The sequence below is a fragment of the Eufriesea mexicana genome, unplaced genomic scaffold (assembly GCF_001483705.2).
Source record: "Eufriesea mexicana isolate 0111107269 unplaced genomic scaffold, ASM148370v2 scaffold3677, whole genome shotgun sequence".
Lineage (NCBI taxonomy): Eukaryota > Metazoa > Arthropoda > Insecta > Hymenoptera > Apidae > Eufriesea > Eufriesea mexicana.
Window position 1 is genome coordinate 67386 of NW_016911683.1, and position 23037 is coordinate 90422.

The 23037-nt window shown below is 29.7% G+C and overlaps 1 protein-coding gene across 3 annotated transcripts in view; it reads left to right on the forward strand.

The window, feature by feature from the left end:
• Window positions 1-1332: 1332 nt before the first annotated feature.
• The window catches only part of zip (myosin heavy chain 10), a 31302-nt gene continuing 9597 nt past the window's right edge, over window positions 1333-23037 (forward strand). For 2 of the 3 annotated variants that reach the window (XM_017905166.1, XM_017905167.1), the window contains exons 1-10: window positions 1333-1955; window positions 10340-10496; window positions 10794-10912; window positions 15048-15071; window positions 16676-16768; window positions 17364-17526; window positions 18792-19481; window positions 19834-20480; window positions 20598-21578; window positions 21932-22795. In XM_017905166.1, the coding sequence (XP_017760655.1) occupies window positions 1599-1955; window positions 10340-10496; window positions 10794-10912; window positions 15048-15071; window positions 16676-16768; window positions 17364-17526; window positions 18792-19481; window positions 19834-20480; window positions 20598-21578; window positions 21932-22795 (4095 nt within the window). In that variant the 5' untranslated portion in view covers window positions 1333-1598. The remainder of the gene's footprint in view (window positions 1956-10339; window positions 10497-10793; window positions 10913-15047; window positions 15072-16675; window positions 16769-17363; window positions 17527-18791; window positions 19482-19833; window positions 20481-20597; window positions 21579-21931; window positions 22796-23037) is intronic. The other variant, XM_017905168.1, reaches the window with a different exon arrangement.

The window sequence follows — 23037 nt, forward strand, 5'->3', positions numbered from 1 at the left end:
AAAGAGCGAAAAATATAACTATGGTGTTCGTTCTTCTTCTCAGATGTAAGACAAGTCTGTTTATATAATTTTGTACTAATCACATATGTAGCAGTATAATTTTCACGTATTATTGTATATAATAATTAAAACACTTTATGCTGTATTTCTTGGCACACTTCTGCACTAGGCAACACTTGAACAAGAATTTCCGTCGTCACTTATTTATACCAAATAAGATGATAACATTTTATCATTTTATCAACTTTAATTATTTACTAAGGTAGTAATTTGGTTTTATTGGTTACTAGATTAATTGTGTATTAGAAACTTGTTGATTCAAAAAGTGCTATATATATTTGCCTACTGCCTACCATATTTTAGACAGAAAAGAAACACAAATTTAAATCATCATATTTTCGATAAATTTTAAATGTTAAAACACAAACATAATACATATTAAAAAAAATACAAATTTTACATTTTTATCAAAACATTTCATATAGACATTATAAAATAATAAAGAAAACACTTGTAAAAGTTGTACTTATATTTTACGAAAACAAAATGTTTACATGTGGATTACAATATCTACCTTCTTTATACCGCACATTTAGTGATGTTAAATACGCATATATTTAATAAACTATTCTCAACGGTTAAATCAATGAGTAACTCTCATTATGAATATAATAAATTGTTTAACTACTTTATTATAATTTTGGATGAAATGATACATTATTTTTTCATTGTTACAAATATGTGTTACATAAGAAAAAAGGAATAATAATAACTAAAAAAAAATACTATTTAAATAAAAATAATTGTAAATTTTAGTTGCGTTTAAAATACTCCATAATAATGCACTTAATATTTCTATATTGTACAATTATCCATTAAAAATATAATTTATGTAACAAATGAAATTAAAAATTATAAAAATAAAGATATATGCTTCTAAAGTAATTAATACAATGAAATTTATCTTAAGTTAAATTTTATATTATACAATATAAACTTCTTCTGCGACTCTACATTACAGATATATTTTAAGTTACAATTGCATTATTATAAATTATCGGTTAGGAACCATCAGGTGTATATTTAAAATCATAACATAGAAAAAGTGTAGTAAGGATACCTTACTTATGGTTTAAGAAGAATACTCTCTTTTCCTGATATATAAAATATTTTCGATTGGTTGCTTGTTTAATATATTTACCATTTAACCAATCAAATTTCTATCGAGACGCGTCATGTAGCGACGTGAGCGCTACTATACAGCATATCTTGAAAATACAACCCCACCACTATTCTGAACGTAAGGAGGAAAGAAGATGGCCGCGAGGAGCAAGAAAGAAAACAATCTCGAAGAGCGTTAAAGGTGGTAGAAGAACACGGTGCCTCGAAGGAGAACGAACTACGAATCGTCCAAAACTCTCCAACCTCAGTTTACCTTAACCACCACTAAACAATAGACACTCGAAAACGACAGGAAAACGAGTGTTGTATAGTTACATGTGTGTCCTTGTTACGAAGAGGTCAGTCTGTCGAGGATCGTCCTTGGAATCGCTCGTCCCTGAAGCCGGCTCGAGGAGCTAGTGATCTCGAAAACAAAAATGGCGGACGTCGACTCGAGGGTGGATCATTCGGATCCCGAATTGCGGTTCCTTTCCGTTGACAGAAATAATTTCAACGATCCTGCAACTCAGGCAGAATGGACACAGAAAAAACTGGTTTGGGTGCCTCACGAAACCCAAGGTTTCGTTGCAGCCGGGATAAAGGGTGAAATTGGTGACGAGGTCGAAGTGGAGATTGCCGAAACTGGAAAACGGGTCCTTGTCGCGAAAGATGATATTCAGAAAATGAATCCACCAAAATTCGATAAAGTTGAAGACATGGCTGAATTAACGTGCCTAAATGAAGCCTCCGTACTGCATAACCTCAAAGACAGATACTACTCCGGCCTCATTTACGTGAGTTTGACAGATTTTATCATTTTCTACCACTAACACTGTCAAAGAAAAGTCAGTAATATTATTTCTGAAGAAATTTTTATCTCTTTTTCCTTGAGAGAAGTAGAACAAATAATTCATAATGGATTTTAAGATTGAGATATATATTTATATTATTAGTTTCTTTTTTTCAAATAACGAAAAGAATGGAGTGAATTACAAGAAAATTATTTATAAATTTATTTCAATATTTAAACTTGCTATCAGATACTATTGCTATAAAAACAATATTTATATATTTTTAAATGGTTCATGCATGCAGCCTGTCAGTGTATAAATGCATCTAATAAACTTTTACTCTGTTATTATGTAATCTTTCTTTCTTTTCAATCGATCTACTTTATTTATAAATTTATATGTAGTATTTTATTTATAAATTTGTATTTGTATTCAGTATAATAATATTATTGAAAGAAATTTGTTATCTTTTTAATAGTTGCATTCTTTATAAATGTTCTTATAGTTGATTGTATTATGTTTTTGCTTCTTGTTAATCTTTGTTTCTTTTCATAAATGTCTTATCAGTTAGCTTGCTCAGCAAATGAGTAATAACAGCATTAAATAAAAATTAATTGTAACAGATATCAAAGTAAAATTATTATCATTATCTTACATATGTTGGCTATTTTTGTTCAGATTGAAAAACTGTTTTTATCATCTACATAGAAAATAATATTCATACACATACATACACATATGTCTAATATGCTTATATACATAAATTCAATATGACTATTTTAAACTTAAATTAAAAGTGATTTTTATAACACATTTACACCTGAAAAATTTAATTTGTGTTTATATTTGAATCAAATAAGAATATTTCATTTTGCGTTATACAATTATATAAATGTATATATAAAACATAATAGTTGTAATTTCTATGTATTTTGTTACACAATCTAAAAAGATTGAATGTTGACTTTGACTTTCTTAATATTTTATGTAAATGCATTTCTATCTAGATTAATTTATATTATACAAACTTTAGTCATTTCTAATTTTCATTCATTCATTTCTTAATTTAAGAATTTCTAGTCACCTTTTTCCTGAGAAATTTTATGGTGCATATTGCTTTCCTCATAATATATCTATTAAAACAATAAACAACAAAGAATTAAACATATATTTTATTTTAAACTAGAGTTGGTCTTGCTTTTGTTAAAATGGTATATTATTTTAATGCATATGTAAATATTTCACAAATAAATATGACAGAAGCTGTAATACATTGAGCCATAGTCAAATATTACACGTAACTAGTGCAATAAATTTGTAATAAGCAATGTATACATTAGAAATTACTATGACTGTTCATATAAATTATATTATACAATTAAATACTACTAAATAATCAGAAAAATATTACAATTCAATTTTTTTGTTCTTTGTCAACTACTTATTCAAAATATATTTATTCTTCAAATTTAACGAATTTTTTAAAATATCCGCATGTAAAAAACTAAAGAAGCTTTTTAATTATGCTTTTAGTATTCAATTTATTTATTTTAATAATCAAATATTATAACTAGGTTAAAATTAGAAATTAAAAATTTATAGCAAAGGAATTAATCGAAATGTTCATTTTTATGTTAACGTAAATCATGCAGTTATTACTAAATTTGAATATTGTTTACAATCTTTTTTTTGTCGTATTTCGAGTAAAACATCCAAACTGAATCAAACGCACTTGTAAACGTAACACTGACCTAACCCAAGGCTCTCACTGAATTTGATTATCTCACGGTGTTGTGATCAAGCTTTTTCTCGTACGCTTTTAATTAGAATTATTTCTTTGATTCCTCTCGTTTACGCGTTACGTTTACTTATCTTTTAAATTTCGTGATCAGTAACAACAAAAGGCAAAACATTATCTCATTTTAAATCAAGTTAAGAACTAGATATAGATTATACCCCACATAGAAATAGATTATAGAAATTTATTATAAAAATGCTATTAAATCGATGATTATCTTTATTGAAAGGCTTTCAACATTTTTTCCTTGTTCATAAATAATCAGTAAATTGAAATGTTATATAAATTTTTCGTTGTATAAATGATTGCATAAGTTGCCTTCCAAGTGACTGAACTTTACTAAAAGATATGTGAAGGAAAAAATTTAATGTAATTATATCTTTTAGAGAATGTAAAGATAAACAGAAGTTATAAAAGAAATACAGGAAAGGATACATTAATTTATTTATTAATTCGTTATTGCTTCATAACAAAACTCGTGTTAACTTCATGCCATTTATTTACAATCTAAAGTGTACGATACATCGGTACGTGAGAAATTTGAAAAGTAGTTTCCTTCTTCGTTACATTTTTTCATACACGATTAGTGTTCATTGAATCATTCCAAGAGCATAATATTTCGATAACAAGTTTCTTGTTTTTACTACCAAGTTATTGATATAGAAGGAAAGATAATGTGCATTAATTCATTAATACGTGTTTTCAGTTTTATTTCCTTCGGTATTATCGTTTGTAAATAAAGAGTAAATACACGTATTATATAAATAATATTTAATCATTAAAAACATGCAGCCGAAACTTCAAAGAATGTTGGAATTTTAATGTTGGTGGGTAGCTAAACTCTGGTTCATTTCTTACCTGTTATCAGGGGGACTGATAACGCCCATGTCTTATTTCCACGTAACATTGACTCACCGTAATTTTTAGCATTCTCCGAAGGTTGTATTTCAATTTCGAAATTTTACCATGGAAACGAGATTTTATATGTATATATCTGGATCGATGATCCTTTAATTCCGTTATACGAATATTTACCCTTACTGAAATGTAAGACGAATTACTTTTTATTGAAAATGATGGAAAAATGAAAAGCATAGATATAACTGGGATGAAAAGAACTGATTTTTATTAGTCTGAAAATTTGTATAAATTTGGCGAGCGAATTTTAAAAATTGTTTCTTGGTAGACAAACGCATCCGAATTATGGGCACTTTTACTTGAATTCTTTTTCTCTGGACATTGGAACAGAATCACAACTGAAGATCACGCAGACTTTTATCGGTCGATATTAATTAAAAGAATTGCTTCTTTTATTGAGCCTTACGATATAGAAATATCTGCTTACGTATGGCAAGCATTCTAGGACACGAGAGAATGACGTCATGCATGTGCCTCGTACGTGCTGATTTTTCTTCTTCCAATCCGCGATATATCGCATTCCGTGTAACGTTCCGAAAATCATCCGAATCGACTCTCGATCGGTTACGATCAGTGGATACTGTTAAAAAAGCCATCGATTAGTTTCCTCCCTTCCGTGAAGAATATAATCGGATATCGATATTGCTTTGTCATACAAATTCAAACAAACTCACGGATTCAGCTGGATCGTAATTTCTTTTAGCTTTCAAATACTTACTGCCATGATAAGAAGCATGCGCACGAAAATACGCTGCCAGCTGTGTATACTCTCGTTATACTACTCCTACGTTAATATAGTCGCTTGTAATTTCCGTAACGGAATTATAAAACGAGACGTAGTAAACACGAACATAAGAACGAACGAGAAAGGGATCGATACGAAAAAAGATTTACGAGAAAAGCATCGGCGTTTCGTCTCTATCGAATTTAGGAAAGGAGAAAAGAGAAAGAGAACGATCAGGGAGGAGTCCTTATAAGGACGAATGTCCTTAACCTGCTTCCTCGCGGTACCGTAAACGTCCCGATGTAATATACCGGCGACGAGTAGAAGAGGAAAAGAGAGAAAGAGCCAGTTTCGTTGAAGATTTCGTGCCTTTTATAGTAAAGTCGCAGTTTCGGTCTTCTTAGGAAAGAAACCGAACTCTGATGAAACTGCACAGATTCCGGGATAGATTGAACACGTCGCTTCGTCATATACCCTTGTCCTCCTCTTTTCTTTCTCCTCCTTCTCTTTCTCCTTCTCCTTCTTTCGCGTCCCCTCTTCTTTATATCTTTCTTCCCCTCCCTTTGATTTCAGTTCGTTTCCCTTCTCCTTTTTACTCTCCCTCTGTCCGAATATGAGCCAAAACATCATCCCAAAAAGGATGCTTACGTGTCTACTAATTTGGGGCATACTGAAAATCGAGATTTGTTTTGTTGTCATTCGAAACGCTATAGTTCTTTATAATATCATACTAAATTCATTTTTGTACCATTTAATATTGTTTTTATATATACATATGTAGACAATATCGTTCTTCCTTCGGTTTTTCGGTTTTGTGATCTTGATGCAGTACAATTAAAATATCCTGAAGTATATATGTACATATAGGTTAGGTTTGGATATCACGTATAAATGTATCGTGTTTGATTATTTTAATTGTTTATTGGATCAACGAGTTTTACGAAATAGAAAGTGCATAATGCTTTCGTGGATGGTTCTGTTAGTAAAAGTGATACGGAATCATGAAAATATAATAAAACGGGAATTATACGTTTTCTTTTTCTCGTGGCGCTCCGTACACGCGTATAATAGCATCGTGTCGTGCTCGTGATGCGTGTGTCTAAAACCCGTGATAAATTGTGCAGAAAACAGCGCACTTTAATATGCTTCAATTACTAAAGATTTCTGCACGCGCAGGCAATTTTAATAGTCAATAACTTGAATACTCGCTGACTATTAATTATATAAAAATATATGAAATTATCGTATTCTTTGTGTACTATATATCAACAAATACAAATTTTTTTAAAATGAATATTTCGTTTAATATCCGTATTTATTATACTTTGTAGCGTTGTTGGCTTGAATAAAATTTAAAAAACAAATTTTTTGCACCTTGTCCAATATTACCAATGTCGTTCTTAAATACGATACAAGACCGTTTTCTCTTTGTCACTCGTATATGTCGTCTGTTATTAAAAGGCTTCCATGTCCTAAGGCCGCTTATTATGAACATTTTTATCTGAAACAAAAGAAACGTATATTTTTGGAATAAAAACAAGGTAAACCTATGATTACTTCGCGCTACTTAGATCAATGTTTTATGAATTAACGTTGAAAGTGACATTAGTCTATGCATCACCAAGTCAAGAAAGAGATGCAATTTTCCTTTAGAGGGAGTTAGAGTCGGTGGTTGTTAGTGAGCTATAACCAGGAATGTTAGGCAGGTCGACGACACGACACTCTCAGAGACCGGTTTTGGAGACCTTCGAGGAGAGAGTTCTGTTTAAAAAAAAAAAAAGGGAACAAAATAGCCGTGGATCCCTACTTTGCATTGAGACTTTGTTCGACCTCGGTTAGGTTCATCTGTTTTGCGAGGAAAAAAAGCGAGACAGTAAATGTTTTTCTTCAATTGAAGTTATTGAACACTATAAATGTAAAGATGTAATTTGCAAACCATGAAATGGTTCCAAAAGACTACTCGTTATAAGCATATTACCATAAAAGTTATGATAATATATCTTTCATAAGAAAATACGATATTTTTTAATTAAAAATTAGCAAAATTTAATACAGAATATTTTATAAGGAATTATGTACACGTAAAAAGCTATATATTTACTAGATAGATGAGATCAATAATTATAAATGTTATAACGAAATACATATTATTATCGTTATTCGTTAACTAATTTTTGATAAAGTATTATAAAAAAAAAATATCTTGGAAGACAAGATACGTTACGTTTCAATGTACATATAAATTAAAGGAAAGTATACTGAATTTTTTTTCTCGAATTGAAAACACTGATAAACGCCTTTTTGATAAAAATTTTGTATTGAAAATTTGCGAATTTTAGAACTAAAATTAACGTGTCTTTTATATTATTTTGATATTATTGAAAAAATGCTAGTTTTTAGGTTATACTTAATTTGGTCATTTTTTCACAAATACTGTAAGCCTATAATTTTGATGTATTAATATCATAAGCTACATGATTGTGGATATGACTTATTGCATAAGAATAAGATTGTTTGTATCGATTATTAGGTCATCGTTTCATTATTTCAGCGAATATACCGCAAACCTACCACTGTCCTCTTATCAACGGTACTGAAACAGAGCAAAGTTATTTAACCTCTTATCGAACGACTACCGGTACAATTGTTATCGAGAAATGAGTTATTGTTACATTTTCGTTAACACACAGTGTTTCATCCAAACGCATCTTTCTTATTTTCCAGTTCGTTCCTGTCAATGAAAACGATAAAAAGGTTAATCAGAGAAATATAGAAAGTTAACCTCTTAAGCTACGAACATTTTTTTGATCGTTTCCTACTTGACATTTTTTCGTGGTTAGACACGTCAGTATGAACTTGTGTAAAGTGTAAACCGATCCGCTTGCTCATCTTTCCCGAATGGTGACGCATACCTTTGGCTTTTCGTTCCGTTTAACTCGTAAATTATTCATCAAAATGAAAAAGAAAGCTGTTACAAAGTCTCAGCTTACCGTAAACTATGATATATAATTTGATCCCTTAAGGAGCACAAACTGTAGCTCGCGGTGTACAGTCCGTCCGAGGCGGGAGTTTTGAATAAAAAACAAATCGATCTTCCCGTTGTTCGTGTTTATCTTCTTACATACTGTAGCCGTTTATCAATTTATGGGGTTATTGATGGTTAAAGTGCAACACGTGCGTAGCAAATCGCTTCAAGTATATATGCCACGCAACCTCTGTGAGTGCCTCTATACGTGAATTACACGGATTGTAATTGAACGACCAAGTAATTTTCGAGACAAAAGAGTGTCTTTTTTTGATTTCTTTTTTTTTCCCTTTTTGATACGTTCGACAAAATTAGATTTCAATATTAATATAATTCGATTATATCAATTTCTGTATTTTTTAATTGATTCTGTATGTTACAATGCAGCATAATTTCATCGTTTAATTACATTTTCGATTTAATTGTCGACGCCATTAAAATCTGGTAACTAACTTAACGCATATTATTTCGTCGTTAATTTATCGTTTCGATAATTGAATTCCAAACAAACTTTAACGCGATACTATTCTCGTTGAACTAGTAGCAACTGGTTTCTTCCTCTCAGGCTATTTTATTTATACGTTTCATCGGCCTCTCGATTGTTATTTTGTTTAACTCGTATATCGTTTATTTCGTTTAATACGTTAAACAGGGAAATCAAAACCGATAGGAGCTCAGCCAACTTTCTATATCAATAACGGTTGTATACTGTTCTTCAAAAAGCGTGAGAGAAATTCTCATGCAGAGAGAATATTCTCACGATGAACGACACGTGGAAAAATACCGTAGTACTTGATTTTTCTTGCACGCTCGAAGTCAGGTTAAAAATTAAAAAGAGAAAGAGGAAAAATATTACTTCTGTTTTGTAATGTTCTTTAGATAATAATTTATGTATGTGTATCTTGTTAACCTTGAACTCGTTCTGCGAAAAATGTGACAGAAATGTTACTTGTTTGAGGTTATACGTATATCGTTTGGTGGGGGCGGGGCAGTAAATTTATTCGATAATATTCCCAAATTTATTACGAAACTTCTTATCTTAATAAATATTATTAACCGTTATTTTACTTAACTTAACATTAAATATTATAACTGTCAATAGCTATTAATGACAAAGAAAATGTCACTTAATGATATTTTTTATTCATTAATTCAATTAATTACATTTTTGTTGAACTTTATCAATGTACATTTAATAGAAGTTACGTACAGGGTGTCCCGTTTGAGATAACACTACAAAGAATTTCTCAGACAGCTGATTCACAGAAAACAAGCTATCACGTGTCTTCTAGTATTTTCAGCTACGAAATCCAAAATGTTGAATATCAGAAGATAAACTAGAATACTAAAAGTCAGCTTGTCTTTTTAAATCACTTATTTATGAGATTTTTTGCTGTGTCGATTTAAATCGGATACCGTGTATACGCAATATAATATGAGGAAAATTGGACTTAATTGTTAAAAAGATCTTTCTTGGAAAACCTTAAGTTGTGACAAAATTTACGTGTAATATAACGCTGTGCTGTAACATTTAAATGTAATGTAACAAAACACAATGAAACTAAAATGTAATATAATAAAACATAATAAAAAATGCGATGCAATAAAAGCAAAAATTTTGGTAATGGTATTTCAAATTTTGCAAAATGTAATATAATAAAACATAATAAAAAATGCGATGCAATAAAAGAAAATTTAATATAGTATTTAAAATTTTATAAATCCACGTAATTGAAAAAACTATTCGGTTATCTAGTTAATATTTGTAGTCGTCACTGTCCGTAGATTTTATCTTTGAAATATTTCGTTTGATCTCTGCCGCGATTTTTCGATGGAATACTCGACGAGAAAAATCCCCGCAATCGAGAAATTTTTTTTGCGATTCGGTCAGACAATTCATCGGTTCGTTGGTATGATTGCAGACATACTCAGGACTATTCTGCGTGGTGGTAAATCCATACAAAAGGCTGCCAATTTACACGGAAAAGATAATGGAGAGGTATAAGGGTATTAAGAGACACGAAGTTCCACCCCATGTTTTTGCCATTACGGACACTGCATATCGTTCTATGCTTCAAGGTAATTGCTTTTCTATTTGCCCAGTCATTTACTAATTGATTTAGTCGTTAAGGATCATCGAGATATTTATCTCCTCGGTATCTCATCTTTTCCCTCGATTTTTGTTTTTAAAATTGGAAAATTAGTTTCTAATTTTATATTACTTTATGATATTTTGGATATTGCAGATTTATTTATAAGATAATCTATATAGAATTTACTTTGATTTGTTACGTGGCTTTAAAATAGGAATATATATGTCTGTATTATATTTCTTTCCTTTTATATTTAATTTCTTGTTCGTATCTTTGTTTATAGATCGTGAAGATCAGTCAATTTTATGCACCGGTGAATCTGGTGCTGGCAAAACTGAAAACACGAAGAAAGTGATTCAATACTTGGCGTATGTCGCTGCTTCAAAGCCGAAATCAAATGCGGTAAGTTAATAACTAAATATTTCATTTCCTCCCTTTTTTTTATTTTTTTACTTTTTTTTTTGGTAATAATTCCATTAATTTTATAGCACATTTTGATGATAAAGAATTATTTGCAAGATGAAGTAAATAATTGTATATATTTTCTACAAGAATTTAAGGTATACATCTTTTTACTCGTCATTATATTTGTATGGAATAAATGGAATCAGTTGCAAAGCAAGGCATTTTAATTTAGATACCTTTTGTTTCTGTAAAATATACATATATTTTATTAAGAATAATAAGAAAAGTGTTTGGTCAAAGAATGGAACCCTTCAGGACATTCTGTTTGTACACAACTTTTATAAATTAGATATTTTTTTAATGAGATTGTCTATTATTCTTTTTCTTTTTTTTTACATTATTGTAGAATAGAAAATAGTTAAAATAATGAATACGGCGTATTACTCAACTTGAATTAATGACATGTTTATAAAATATAAGATATGTTTTTCTATTAAAATTATTGTTTTGTTTTAGTTGTCAGAGCTTTAAAAAAATTTGAGTAATTATAGAAACTTTAAAAGATGTCACAAATGATTGTTTCTCCTATTACAATATTTTAGGTCATATAAATTTGTCAGTAATATTTTTACAGTTGAAAATAGAATAAAGGCATTTATACATGTTCTAAATAAGTCCTATGCCTATGAACCGATAAATTGATAAACTTATTATGATAAACGCTATTATATACAAGCAGCAACGTGTATAGGATCTTATCCTTCCTTCTTAATGTCCCTTTCATAATTTTATGGTATAATAGATATTATAATATTTTTAATAGTACTTTGATGAATTATAAATATTATAACACTATTGTAACTGTTATTCATTATTCATTGATAATAAATAAGTATATATATCTAGCTTTATACAAATCAAATATAAAAAAGTCTTTAAAAGTTTTACACGCTTGTAAGAATTTACAACAGATCTTCTTTTAGAGTTCGTCATTTTATGATAAAAAGTATTCAGTTTTTTAGTTTAATTTCGTACAATTGTGGCCAGTTTAACTGTCAGTTTATGTTTAAGATTTGAAGTATAAATACACTAGCAGATTGTTTTCTTTCGTAACTAAAATAACTTTTAAAATTATTCATAAGTAATATATAAATAGTAAATGTGCTATTAATAATGTATTGTATAGTAAACGTAATAGTAAATATTTCAAAGATAAATGTGTAGTTGCGTATATGTTTATCTCTTTCACTATTCGTAACTAAAAAATTTTGACGATTAGCCTATGTATAAGAATCGAGTTATCTTGTTTTTATTTATGAACATTCTAATATCTATTTTACTGTTGCAGTTTTCTTTTTAACCCGAACACTTTGTATCCTAGTATTATGATCCTACTTTATGCAGGATGTTTGCACTGTTACTAGCTAATATTCTTCTCATAAACAGTAACATAGCGAAAAATGGAAGAGAATATCGGTGTTTTATTTAATATTTGTTTAAATATTTTATACGCTTTATTAATTTCTTATATCTGTAATGTTTTCTGAAAGAAATTAAAAATGTCTAAGTATGAAGGCGAATTTAACCACATATGATGTAATGGCCTTTCTGTTGCACAAGGTCAGAAATAAAAAAAATACTTTTAATATTTTGTAATATCGTATTTACTTTACGTTTTATTGATAAGTCAGTATATTTATTTAATATGGTTTCTATTAGCAAGAATGCATTTTTCATTTCCTAATTACTTTTTTAATAGTTTATGTTAATGTTATCTAAGATATTCCTGTACGTGTATCATTATCTACTCTTACAAATCGTTTACATTTCTGAATTATGTATATTAAATGTAATGATATTTTTAATGTGACGGTATCATCTGAGAATACTGAAATTATGCATTCAGAATAGTGAATAGATCGCATCATAGATAACGTAAATAAACATACTGACAGTTTTGATGTAGCAACATCATATTGAATACAATAGAGCTTAATAAATAAGGTATATTATTAAATGCAATATTACGGAATGTTCAAATTATTTCTTTCATTGCTTGTCCTTGTATGGCTGAAGGCTATAGCGTTACACATGGTTAAATTGCCCTGTACTCTTGCTTGTATATCATCTAAGAAATGTATGACATTCCATTAAAAAGAAAAAAGTAGTGTTAGTCACTGTAAAACAATTGTCTTTTCTCATCTTTTCCGTACGCTTACTCTTTGCAGGAAAAGTGTAGATTTATAATAACACGAACACCCGATATACTCGACTAATTCTGAAATGAAGAAAAAGTTTTCTATACATTTATTTGCATTATGGTCTTACTAGAAAGTAGCTGGTTATCGTATATTGCAGTGGATGTTTTCCAGAAGAATTCAAATTGAATAGAAATTGATTAAAATGCTAATCAAGAGTTTTATAAATTTCATTCGATGCATGAAAATTTCTGTAAATACTCTCCCTTTTCTTTTTCCGTGCATGATGCTTCGTAAATTTTCTACGAGTTATGGACAAATAAATAATATAAACATTGAATAAGATGCAATGGAAAAGAAAAATTTAGAATTTATTAAATCGATACCAAACTTTGAGTTACTGAAACAGAAATCATATTAATTAATATATTTATGAGTAAATCAATCATGTCCAATGTTTCGATAAATTGCTATGTATTTCAGTCACTTACATTAAAATCATTATTTTAACATTATGTACGAGAAGAAATTACTGAATTTTTCTAATGATAAAAGAAAAGTAAATATTTAAAATTCAATTTATAGTAAGCAGATACCGTATAATTTTCCTATTATCGACGTATTAACGTAATCACAGTAATCTTAGAATATTGTGTCGACGAATATAAATTTATTATCAGTGTACTGAACGATAACAGAGGACGGAAATTCAATCTCAGTTTCCGCGGTTAGATAAAATAGTATACTGAACTTCCTAATACAAGGAGAACAGTGCAATATTTTAGTATCTAGAAAGATATATTTTTAATAAAATCTCATCCAAACTCAGAGTTATTTTTACTTAAAAATATAACTACAGCTATAATCGTAACTCCAAAACAAAAAGTGAACAGTAGAAAATAAGGTATGGAGGGATTCGATGAGCACAAATAATTTTCAAATAAATTGTTACTCCTATAATGTTTACTTAAGAATTCCTGTCTTATTCAAAATATTTTCTGTAATTAAAATTATATCGTTTAAAATCTTGCAAGGTATTTGGAGAATACCATGTTATACGTTGTTTGTAAAAAGGAGTAGAAAAGTAAAATTGAATGGAACAAAGAAATAAATGTGTACATTTAATGATGATTGTGTAAGAGTTGCGTGAATCGTTTACGAAGTCGATCGTCGAATACTGGACGACTGTTCTGCGATCGCGATAGATAATGATAGGCCATCGTAGATCACTGGCTCTCGAAGGATCTTTCCTTTTTCAGTGAAACGATCCACTTATCGACCTAACTCGGCTTTGAGTCATTCTCGTCGGACTGTTCTGAGTCACCGTATGCTTCGAAACTTGTGTTCTTATATAGGAAAAAATTACCGTCGTTCCCTTTTCACGTGTTTCATAATTCGAGTTTAACAACTGCATGAATCGTTTAAACTGCAAAATCATTGAGAAAGATTCGCGAGAGATTTTATAACCCGTGACGTGTCAGAATCTTTAATCGAGCAATTAAACATACTCATTTAATACAAGTAACTTTAAAAGTAACTAGTTTACGGCGATAATATTCCCTCGCATGTGTCGAAAATAAAACTGCCATACCGATCGATTAGGTTACCTTGCGATTGTCCCTGGTAATATTCTTATTTTATTTTTTTATATTTCTTTCAATCTTATTTCCGAGGGATTTTTTGATACCTAAGATCTTACACAGACTCTTTCTCTCCCCTTAATTTTATTTATAAAGGATTTTTAGTCACTCAGGATTTTATTCAGATTTTATTGACACACTCCGAGCAATTCTGGATATTTTGCGATATTTCAATTGTTCGAAGTTTTCAACAATTCGAATGAAAATCAAACTCGTGAAGTAAGGCTCGTGAATTTAATTTTGTAAATTCTTTCATTCCCGGTGCTGACTTTCGGCGGCCTACAACACACCTAGACACCAAGTCCGGCATTAATCATAGTAAGTCAAAAACAAAATGATCAACATTCCGCTCACGCGATATATATGCTATTATCTGCCTTCTTTGTGTTCCTCTTTTCTTTTCCCCTATTAATTATATTTTTTGTTATTTTATTTTTTTTATTTTTTATTTTTTTTTGCTTTTTGTTTTGTCGTATTTTTTCTAGCTTGGTTCACTAACTATTTGTATCCAGGTTTTGGAAGTTCTGTTTCGGTAACCGTTAACTTTCTCGTATAATACATGCACGTCCAAGTATACATTACTGTGTTTCGTCTCGTCTAATGGATATTATTAATAATTATTTCTGTTTAACGATATTTAAAAGTAACCGTATTTAATTCCTCCAGTCTTAATAGACAAGTAATCTGGCTTCTTTCTCTCTTCCCCACCTGACTTCAATTTCTTCGTCAATTTCTTCCCCTCTTCCTTCCACCCTCCTCTTTTCGGATTTTATTTTGCGTACTAATAAAATGGAATTGATTAAGGATTAATTGGAAAATATTATTTTTAACACAATAGCTTACTAGTCGATTAAACAGGAAAATATTCCGAAGTTCTAACACGTTTTCCTCATATTTTACGCTGCTCACTGGATTCAGGGTTCCGGAAATGTTTCGGATAAATTTGCGGTAATTAACGTGAGAGTCGACTAATTAAATTATTTATTAATATATTCTGTGTCGTGTTTATATGTGTATGTATGTGTGCGTGTTGTATGCTTCTTACGTATTTATCTTACTTTGCGCTTAATCGTATGAAGTTTTAAATAAAATAATAATTTTTCTTTGTAATAACGAAAATGGCACATGTCGAACATAAATATTTGATTTTCTCTTTGATGGTTTATTTGAAAAGGATTACAGCTAGTTTATTTGGTTTAAGAACAACTGTTTCAATTACATTCGTAAGCTATTAAATAAAAGGGAGAAATTTCATTTCCTGAAAACATATTGACACAAAAATATCTTAAGGCAACGAAAATCTTGCGAATTCCAAAAATTGCAAAATTCAAAATCAGTTTTGTCTTTTACACATAGATAATAAATTGCTTTTTACACTTTGCAAAGTGATTGTTGCAATTCTTTTTGTTTCTTTGCTGGTTAAATGAAGAAATTGTACCAATTAATAATATACATAGTTGCAGTAAAAGAAATGATGACAATATCAGAATCATTTTCTGAACGAACAACTATTTATATTATAATTTTGATTGCATTGCTTATTTTTTATTTATTGTGAATTAATGTATACATTAATTAAAAAAGTAAACAAACTTGTCATTTTATAAAAGATTAATTTTATTTGCATATGTGTCCGTATTAAGCTATGAATAATCAATAAATTTATGAATGTATTATTTGTACGATAATTATATTTTTTAAAGGCATATTCATATTTTACGATGTCTTTACTTCATTTACTATTTACTATTTAAAGTAACAGTAACTGTATAAATAAAATACGTTTATATTAAAATTATTTTACCAAACTTTTACATTGTTCCAAAATATGTTTGGTAACAGATTCAAGAAATATATTTTTCATGTTGTAAAATGAATCGAAATGTCTTATTGTGATTAATGTAATTCATTTTTGATGGTAGGGTGAATTGGAACAACAACTCTTACAAGCAAATCCCATTCTAGAAGCTTTTGGAAATGCTAAAACAGTGAAAAATGACAACTCATCTCGATTTGTAAGTTTTAAAATCTTTTTCTCTTTCAACGTTATATCTTTCTAAAATTCATTTTTTTTTTTTTTCTAAATCAGTTGCTTTCACATTTTTTGTTATACGTTGTATATATTTATACATAATTTTCCCGATTCTGCGACAAAATATTTAATCAATCGTTATCATAGAACTGTATTTAGGTATTAAGATAATATTAGATGGTAATAAAAGATGCTATTATGTGTAACAAAATCCATTTTACAATATTTTCAGAAGGACAATGTCATTTGTTTGAATCTTCTCTATTAGCTAAATTTTTCATTTCCAGTTTATTTGTGAATGCTTTCACCGTTATCAGAATGTTATTACTATTAGTAGATACAATTAAACATTAATACTTTCATCGATGGTTAAAAAATAGAATATAAATAAATAACTACGTATACATATTTATCTACTTTCATGTACATATACATTCGTCCACTTATTTATTTACATTTTCTTGAAATGAAAACGTACAAGTAGAAAATATTTGGCACGTATTCTTGATCGAAAGTTGAAATGAATTTACTTGGATGACAGTTATAATCTCTATAATAATCAAACTTTTATGAAACAGGGTAAATTCATTCGAATAAACTTCGATGCTTCCGGTTACATTGCCGGTGCAAATATAGAAACTTATCTTTTGGAGAAGTCGAGAGCAATTCGGCAAGCGAAACATGAAAGAACCTTCCACATATTTTATCAACTCCTAGCTGGTACTTCACCCGAACAAAAGAGTAAGTAGATGTTCATCATCTTTAATTGAAATTATTTTTCTTTTTTTTCTTTTTTTACTAATCCTTTCCAATTATTTATTTTCATGCGATCCATGGAGACCATCCTTTTTGGCACCAAAACGTTCTTCTTTTTCCTATTTTTCTTCTTATTTTAATATGTCAATCGTGGAGGGAAAATGACGTATTGAAAATGATATAAAAATATTGTATTATTTCAAATATCTCTTTAAAATAGACCTTAGATAAGGGAATTACTTGTTGGATAAAAGCGTGTACAGAATACGTGTTATCAGTTTATCGTTTGTCACATTTGCTTACACATTCACGCTGTGTAAAAAGTTATTGACTCAGACCAAGCCCAGATAGGACGCAATGTTTATTACTATTCGAGACGGGGAAGTGAATCGATATTCCCGCTTCGAGACACTGAATGTTTCCGCCCATTATGAGTTGTACTTGTTAGGGATATTTTGATCCATACTTGAATCACTATTCTCCGATTAAGCCTATCCTTTCGGGATACGAACGATTTAAAACAACCTTCTTCATAGATGACTCAGCTCTGCTACCTGACTTGAAGTTCAATTATTCATGCGTGGAATGTTAGGCAACGAATCATTTCGGACATCGTTTAGTAACAAAGTTTTGTTATACTGAATATTTCAGTTTTTCTAGTCACCGATCCTCAAATTTGCATTAGCAGTTTTGTATATGAAATTTCTATTTGGCATTGCGTGAAATCTCGAAAGTATATTATTCCCTATCTCATTTCCTGTTTGAAAATCGATAAAAATTGTGCCCAAGAAAATCTAATTTTTCTAAGAAAAGGAGAAGTTGAAAAAGAAAAGATAATTCCATAAATTTCCATTTTAGTATAGATTTTATTATTAAATTTCAAGTTTTATTCGTTCACAGATTCACTATGTAAATTCACCTTGAAATAAATGCAATTAATACTTAATTTAATATCTCATTTTCAATAGGTTTTAATAATTGCTTATTAAAATAACTAATTGCTCAGTTGTCCGAAATTATTGATCAAATTTTTCTCATTATTTGTTATTAAAATCGTTAAAGAGTAAACTAAAATAATAGACAATTTTTCAAAAGTACTGCATATTATCCATGTTGTATATTCTGTTAAAATTTTTAAGTAGTCGTAATTAATAATTATTTTTTATTCTATAATTTCTAATTATTTCTTTAATTTTCTTAAAAAGGAAGAGAAAACAATAAAATAATTTATCGTATTTTTTAAATTTCAGAGGAATTTATTTTGGAGAATCCAAAACACTATCCATTCCTATCCAATGGCGCATTACCAATTCCAGGAGTGGACGATTCAGCTGAGTTCTTCTCAACCGTAAAATCTATGCATATTATGGGCATGACAAATGAAGACTTCTCTTCGATCTTTCGTATTGTATCTGCGGTAATGCTTTTTGGCTCTATGCAATTCCGTCAAGAAAGAAACTCGGATCAAGCCACGTTACCGGATAATACTGTTGCTCAAAAGATTTCTCATTTGTTGGGTTTGAGTGTGACAGAAATGACGAAAGCATTTTTAAAACCGAGAATTAAAGTGGGCAGAGATTTTGTAACGAAAGCACAGACAAAGGAGCAAGTTGAATTTGCAGTAGAAGCAATATCAAAAGCTTGTTATGAGAGAATGTTTAGATGGCTTGTGAATAGAATTAACAGATCTTTGGATCGAACAAAAAGACAGGGTGCCAGTTTTATTGGTATTTTAGATATGGCTGGTTTTGAAATATTTGAACTAAACAGTTTTGAGCAATTATGCATTAATTATACTAACGAAAAATTGCAACAATTATTCAACCATACCATGTTCATTTTGGAGCAAGAAGAGTATCAAAGAGAAGGAATTGAATGGAAATTCATCGACTTTGGATTAGATTTACAACCAACTATTGATTTAATTGACAAACCAATGGGTATGTTCAAAAACAGATATTTTCTTTGTAAACTTTTTAATTTATATTTTATTCTGTTTCTTAGTGTAATATTTTAAATTTATTATTCTTTAGTATAGCTTATTGTATCTGTTTATTTCATACATATTTCATATTTCCTTATGAAAGTTATCCAATTGAAATAACGAATTAGACTTGTAGCATGTGTGAATATAAGCAATTCAGATGTAACATCTTCGATATTTCTTTTCCTACGTTTTAAAATATTATAATAACTTTAATAAATAAATGTTTTTTTGCCATTGTTATTTTAAAATGATGTATATTGTTTAAAATCTTTTTTAATAATTACAAAAATTTTATTTCGAAACAGGTATCATGGCATTATTAGATGAAGAATGTTGGTTCCCTAAAGCAACAGATAAAACATTTGTTGAAAAATTAGTAGGTGCTCATAGTGTACATCCAAAATTTATGAAAACAGATTTCAGAGGTGTTGCAGATTTTGCTATCATACATTATGCTGGAAAAGTTGATTATTCAGCTGCAAAATGGCTAATGAAGAATATGGACCCATTGAATGAAAATGTTGTTAGCCTTTTGCAAAATTCACAAGATCCTTTTGTTTGTCACATTTGGAAAGATGCAGAAATTGTTGGAATGGCTCAACAAGCATTAACTGATACACAGTTTGGTGCAAGAACAAGAAAAGGCATGTTTAGAACAGTTTCACAGTTATACAAGGAACAATTAGTGAAATTAATGTCTACTTTGAGAAATACTAATCCCAATTTCGTAAGATGCATCATACCGAATCATGAAAAGAAGGCTGGAAAAATCGATGCACCATTAGTATTAGATCAATTGAGATGTAATGGAGTTTTGGAAGGAATTCGAATTTGTCGACAAGGATTTCCGAATAGAATACCATTTCAAGAATTTAGACAGAGATATGAACTTTTGACACCAAATGCTATTCCTAAAGGGTTCATGGATGGAAAAAAAGCTTGTGAGAAAATGGTAAGTATAATCTTATTTATATATTAAATTTTTAATATTGGAAATTAAACTTCAAAATTATTATTATATTAGAATGATAGTTAAATACATAAGAATGTTACACAATTTGTATTTCAGATTCAAGCTCTTGAACTTGACCCTAATCTCTATCGCGTTGGTCAATCAAAAATTTTCTTCCGTGCTGGAGTTTTGGCACATCTTGAAGAAGAACGTGATTATAAGATTACTGATATAATTGTAAATTTCCAAGCATTCTGTCGTGGTTTTCTCGCTCGCAGAAATTATCAGAAACGTTTGCAACAATTAAATGCTATTAGAATCATTCAGAGAAATTGTGCAGCTTATTTAAAACTACGGAATTGGCAATGGTGGCGTTTGTATACTAAAGTAAAACCACTTCTAGAAGTAACGAAACAAGAAGAAAAATTAACGCAAAAAGAAGATGAATTGAAACAAGTGCGGGATAAATTAGAATTGCAGTTACATACTGCGCAAGAATATGAGCGCAAATATCAACAAGCTATGGAAGAAAAAACTATGTTAGCGGAACAGTTACAGGCTGAAGTTGAATTATGTGCAGAAGCAGAAGAAATGCGAGCGAGATTAGCCGCCAGAAAACAAGAATTGGAAGAAATTCTTCATGATTTGGAAACAAGAATTGAAGAAGAAGAAGAAAGGAGTGCACTGTTGACTCAAGAAAAAAAGAAATTACAATTAAATATAAGTGATCTTGAAGAGCAATTAGAAGAAGAAGAAGCTGCTAGACAAAAATTACAGTTAGAAAAAGTACAATGTGATGCAAAAATTAAAAAGCTTGAGGAAGATCTTGCACTTTCCGATGATACAAATCAAAAGTTACTAAAAGAAAAAAAGATTCTTGAAGAAAGAGCCAATGACTTGTCTCAGACACTTGCTGAAGAAGAAGAAAAAGCAAAACACTTATCGAAGTTAAAAGCAAAACATGAAGCAACAATTGCAGATCTCGAGGAAAGATTGTTGAAAGATCATCAACAAAGGCAGGAAGTAGACAGATCAAAGAGGAAAATAGAAACCGAGGTTTCGGATTTAAAGGAACAACTTGCAGAAAGAAAAACACAAGTATGATCATTTTTATACAATATTATTTCTTCTGTTTAACATTTTTGTCAGTGAAACTATTTTCGGAAAAAGTGAAAGTCATTTTAATACTTTCACATACGAGTAAGCTATCAAGGATAAAACTAAAATATTGTGATATATAATTAAAATTTGTGAAAAATAAAGTTTTTACTTCTTGTATGTTAGAGCAATACAACAAACTTCGACAGTAGGAAGATGATTATTTTCTAAATCATTCATTTTTACTTTTTCTTAATTTTGTTACATTGAAATAAGGTTGTGAAGTAACAAATACATTTTTAAACAATTTATAATGTAAGTGTAACAACAATAATAATTATACATTTTTGCAGGTAGAGGAACTTCAATTGCAACTCGGTAAGCGTGAAGAAGAATTAAATCAAGTAATGGCAAAAATGGATGAAGAAGGAGCGGCAAAAGCTCAAGCTCAAAAGGCTCTTCGTGAATTAGAGTCTCAATTAGCTGAACTTCAGGAAGATTTGGAAGCTGAGAAAGCTGCTAGAGGAAAGGCAGAAAAATTAAAACGCGACTTAAATGAGGAATTAGAAGCATTGAAAAACGAATTATTAGATTCTTTAGATACAACCGCTGCGCAACAAGAATTAAGAAGCAAACGAGAACAAGAATTGGCAACATTAAAAAAGAATTTAGAGGAAGAAACATCAATACACGAAGCAACATTAGCAGACATGCGTCATAAACATACGCAAGAATTAACTGCTTTGAACGAACAAATGGATGCATTGAAAAAGACTAAAGCTGTCCTAGAAAAAGCAAAAGCAACGTTGGAGGCTGAAAATGCGGATTTGGCTACAGAACTTCGGTCTGTTGGTGCCAGCAGACAAGAGTCAGATAGGAGAAGAAAACAAGCTGAACAACAACTTGCCGAAGTAAATGCGAAACTTGCAGAAGTAGAAAGAAACAGGCAAGAATTAGTAGAAAGAGTAACAAAATTACAACAAGAATCTGAAAGTATCATGCAACAATTAGAAGCAGCAGAGTTGAAAGCTTCTGCAGCTTTAAAAACCTCAGCAACTTGTGAATCACAATTTACAGAACTTCAACAGCAACTTGAAGAGGAAACTAGACAAAAATTAGCTTTAAGTTCGAAATTAAGAGCATTAGAGAGTGAAAAGGAAAGTCTGCACGATCAGTTAGAAGAGGAAGAAGAAGCAAAAAGAGCCTTAGACAAACAGGTATAATATTTAATTATTTAATTCATTAACAATTTAAAGCTTAGCTTATACAATTTATTTGCATTTGCATTATATTTAACGATAAAATCGACTTATTACTAGTTACTTTTTATATATCAATAAAATTTCTTATTTGCAATATCTGTACATCTTTTTAAAAAAATTTGAGATTGTTTAAAATGTCACCAACAACAATAAATGTAAAAATAAAATTTTCATTAAATGATTTATGTATTTAAAAC